Genomic DNA, 4387 nt, shown 5'->3' on the forward strand with positions numbered 1-4387 from the left:
GTGTTGAATCCCATCCTATTCTCATCCACCCACCCTTGTAACCTGTCTAGGTCTGATTGCAGCCTATTCCTCCCTTCTAGCATGCCCACATCCCCCCACATCTTAGTGTCATCAGCAAATTTGAACAGGGTGCTTATTACCCCCTTGTCCAAGTCACTGATGAAGATGTTGAACAGTGCGGGCCTGAGGACCAAGCCCTGGGGGACCCCATTGCCCACGTCCCTCCGGGTCGAAAAAGACACATCCACCACCACTCTCTGGGTGCGGCCCTCCAGCCAGTTGGCGACCCAATTGACTGTGTGGGTGTTGACACCACAGCCCCCAGTTTCTTAATGAGAACAGGGTGAGAGACAGGTGAGAGGTTGCCCACCTCCCATGTGGCCAAGCCTCCCACCACCCCAGCAAAGTCCACCTACAAACGCAGCCCTGCCCTGCAGCTGGTGTTCACTGGAGCCACTTGGCCCGGGGGTCCCCTGGGCACAAGGCCCACAATGGCACTGCCCTGGGGAGGCTGCACAGGGCTCCCATGGGTTACCTGGAGGCTGGGAAGCTGGGCCGGAAAGCGTGGGCCCCCCCAGGGGATTTCCTGCATCCGGCACCTTCATCCCCTGCAAGGCAGAGACTCTGGGTCACTCAGGACATCTCTTCTCATGTGGCCCCATGAGGGCCATAGACTGGCACTGACTTGGGAGGCGCTGGAACAGGCTGAGACACCCGGGCTGAAAAGCCCTGTGGGCCTCCAGCTGTTTGGCAGGAAAAATCCCCCTGGCTGTGGGAGATATGAAGCAAGCCAGGCTGGGCAGCCTAGAGCAAAGGGCCCTCATACCTGCAGCCTCCCGTGTCTATCTGATCCTGCAAATGCCCAAACAGAAATCCTGCTCTGCCATGCGCCCAGCCCAGCAAGCCCCATTGGGGCTGGGGCCTGACAGGCACAGGGTCACCATGCGGTGAGGCAGCACATACCGGAGGCAAAGAGCACGGTGAGGCCCCGGACCGCTGCTTTTTGGAACTCAACGTTGACGCGCTGCAGGTAAGCACCAGACAGGCTGTCCTCATCATCCCCGTAGCTCACCGAGTGCACCCAGGGCAGTGCCGACATGTTGCTGAGCAGCAGCAGCCAGGCCAGGAAGGGCTCCTGGGTCTCGTGCCTCCCTGCCGGGCAGCCAAAGGGTCAGACCCTGTGCTGCCATCACCAAGGGGGCCGTGAGGTGGAGGCAGCATGAGAACAGGTCCCCTGACCACTCTGCCCAGCCCAGGGCCCACCCTGAGGGCAATGAGCTGAACCAGCCGCAAGCCAAGGCTGGGGCTAAAAGAGTCAAAGTGTCAGCAGGGGTGACCTGAGCACGAGCAGGGGATGACAGAGCCGAGCACGGGCCCTGGTGACCCCACGACTGACACTGTCGTGGTCATGACACCAGGAAGCTGCAGAGGAGACGGAGGCTCCAAAATCCACCTGCTGTCCTGTTTCAGGCAAGCCCAGCTACATCTGTGCCCCACAGCCCAGGCATCCAACCCAGCCATGTTGCTAGGGAGTGCTCCCCCGACCTTCCCCCAACACCCAGGGCAGGGCAGCCCTGGAGAGGGAGAGTACCTGGATTGCTGAAGACCCAGGTGGAGATGTTGGCACCGGCACTCATGATGTACTCCACGTCCAGACTGGCCTCCAGCCCCGCCCTGCCCTGGCCCTGCTGCCCAACCACTCGGTCCACACAGGAGCGGTGCCCGAAGCTACGCCCGAAGAGCTGCATGAACTCGGCCAGGTCAGCCTGGTGAAAGTACTGCTCCAGGAACTGGGGGACAAGGCAGGGGTGAGACAGGCCCCTCTGGTCCCAGGGGCTGGGCTGCCCCCACCTCAAGCAGGTGTGTCCCAACCCCCAGATGCCACAAGCTGCTGACCCTCACCTGGGCTGTGCCAAAGCTCCTGCTGGGACCAGCCCTGCAGGGTCCTAGCTAGAGGTTCTTGCCCCCCTGTTCAGGGTGATGCTGCACTGGGGGCAGGAAGGGATTTCCCCCCCATCGTAGGTTGGACCAGCTGAGGGGGTTTCCCCTTCCTCTGCAGTGGGCGCACAGCTGGCAAGAGGATGCAGACACCCACGTTCCCTGGTGCAGGGCGGCGGCTCTCGGGGATGGCGGCATGGTGTTAGGAACAGGTCAGGCAGGGACGTGTCTGGGAGAACAGGACTTGGATGAAGCCGGTCCTGTCTAGAGCAGGGGCTGGACAAGCTGTGCCCCTCAGAGGGTCTCACAAGCTCAGCTGCTTGATGATGCTACAATGCGCGACACCTCCATGCTGTCAGTGTTAAGTGTGGTTACCCAGATTTAAGCCCAGTGGTTCTCGGGGGTGTCACCATGTTACCCTGGCACAGGGCTGATGATTGTCAAGGGGTGTTGTCACTATAACTGCTGGGCCTGGACCCAGGTAATCAGGAGAGATGTTACTATGGTGACCTGAGTGCAGATCCAGTGATTAGCGCTACTAGGGGGCTCTTACGGTGACCTAGGCACAGGCCCAGAGGTTGTTGGAGCAGCTCACACCATGGTGACTGATCCAGTTGCTCACCTGTCAGTTCTTGCAAGCACTGCTTGGGTGAACTGCCCAGCTGCTATTGGGGGAGGGGTGGTCCCTACAGTTACCTGGGCACAGGCCTGGCTGTTGTTGGACAGGGCCCCAATGTCCTCCTTCGTCAGGTTGTAGCGCTTGCGGAGGACAGAGGGTGTCACGCCCAGGTGGAAGCCCCCCTGCTGGGACTGAGCTCCAGGTGCCGGCTCTGTGGCCCAGGCCTTGCTCACCACCTTCCTCTTCGCAGGGAACCGGTGCAGGCCTCCCACTGCACCAGGAACAGGCCGTCAGGGGCCAGGGCACCTGCTGCCAACGAGGCTTAACCCCCTCCCCCACAACGACCCGCGTGTAGAGGGAGCAGCCAGGGCTGCCGCACGCCGTGGCCTCTGTGGCTGGGCAGGGAGGGGCCCAGGAGTGCTTAGAAGGGAGACCACCCTGGGAGACCCCAGCACCAAAAGGCAGCAGGACAGGGATCTCTCCCCCTGCAGCTGACTCCCCCTGGGGCTGCTCTGCCGCGGTGTCCAGCGCAGGGTGACCTGCAGGGCACTCTGGTGCCAGCCACAGCCCAGGGCTCTGAGGCTTTGGACCTGCCACCCCCGCAGGCTCACCGCAGGCTGGGGCTGATGCTGCCCCATGTGCCTCTGGGCAGGCTCTGGGAACCCAGGATCTCCTTCTGCTCCCTGAGCAACTAGGCTCCCTGCTCTGCCCACCGCAGAGCTAGCTGCATGCCCGGGGCTGGCTACAGCTCTTGCATCCTTTGCCTCCCCAGCACACTCAGAAACGGCAGGTGTCAGGTGACAAGGCATGGCCCCTTTTCCTGTGGAGGGACAGAGACCCTGGGGCAGAAGCAGGCTGAGGAGAGGCTGGAAACTGGGGGAAATGCCCTTCCAAGTTGCTCTGCGGGGCAAGTTTTGTTCGGCAGTGGGAGGCTGAGCCTGGTCAGCCTGTGTGCGACAGCCCCGGGGGGCAGCTCCTACCAAAGTCGAGGTGCTCTGCCAGCTTCGCAGGGACAGCGTAGGGAGTGGGGGAGCGCACGACGCTGCTTGGGCCGCTCACGTACCGGTGGAACTTGGCGCCAGGCAGGAGGCGCTCGGCCGTGCTGTGACAGGGACCAGCGTCACCATGGGCCCAGCGGACATGGGCACTGCAGTGGGGAGGGGGGAGGACCCTGCCCTGCTGCACTTCAAGCCCCCACACTGCAACCAGCTCACCCAACAAACCACCCACAGGCACCCCGTCCGCCTGCAAGGCCTCCCGCCAGCAGCACAGGGAACCCCAGTGACCGGTGCTGGAAATGCCGAACCGCCCCTGGCTGTGCCGAACAGAGCAGGCACCTGAACAGCCCTGGCTGCACGCTCAGTGCAGGACCCAGGTGCCTCCTGGGAGCCGCAGACCCCCGCTCAGCTCTTTCATACGAGGAGGGGGAGGCCTGGGGCTGCTCGAGCCAGGCCTGCGGCAGCACCTAGGGCTGCTTTGTCCCAGGCCCGAGGCCTCGGAAGCACGAGGAGGAGGTTCCTGTGCAGGACCTGGGACACGGTCCGGCAGCCCCACGTGGCGCGGAGCCGTGCGGGGGCATCCGGCACCCACCTGGTGGGCATGACGCACTCCAGGAAGTCCAAGGTGGCAACGCTGCGGCAGTCCGTCACGCCGGCGCCCTGCAGCCACTCGTGCACGGCAGCGAGCGCGACGGGCGATGGCCGTACCAGCTCCCGCAGCTGCTCCAGCGACAGGAACTTCCCTGCGGGCAGAGCGGACGCTGGTCCCGCGGCTCCGGCTGGGCCCCATCCTGCCCACCCACCCGCCGGCACTCACCGTACAGGGGCGAGC

General features: G+C 63.6%; 1 protein-coding gene across 1 annotated transcript in view; it reads right to left on the bottom strand.

Moving 5' to 3' along the window:
• The window catches only part of TPP1 (tripeptidyl peptidase 1), a gene marked incomplete at its 5' end in the record, with an annotated part of 6568 nt that extends 2183 nt beyond the window's left edge, over positions 1 to 4385 (bottom strand). Inside the window, 7 exons of the mRNA XM_019523760.1 lie at positions 536 to 608; positions 964 to 1152; positions 1592 to 1790; positions 2635 to 2828; positions 3538 to 3659; positions 4148 to 4298; positions 4373 to 4385. Coding sequence (XP_019379305.1) covers positions 536 to 608; positions 964 to 1152; positions 1592 to 1790; positions 2635 to 2828; positions 3538 to 3659; positions 4148 to 4298; positions 4373 to 4385 — 941 coding nt within the window. The remainder of the gene's footprint in view (positions 1 to 535; positions 609 to 963; positions 1153 to 1591; positions 1791 to 2634; positions 2829 to 3537; positions 3660 to 4147; positions 4299 to 4372) is intronic.
• Between the last annotated feature and the right edge of the window lie 2 nt (positions 4386 to 4387).

This window comes from Gavialis gangeticus, unplaced genomic scaffold (genome assembly GCF_001723915.1).
Source record: "Gavialis gangeticus isolate Ggan-Ray unplaced genomic scaffold, GavGan_comp1, whole genome shotgun sequence".
In the NCBI taxonomy this organism is placed as follows: domain Eukaryota; kingdom Metazoa; phylum Chordata; order Crocodylia; family Gavialidae; genus Gavialis; species Gavialis gangeticus.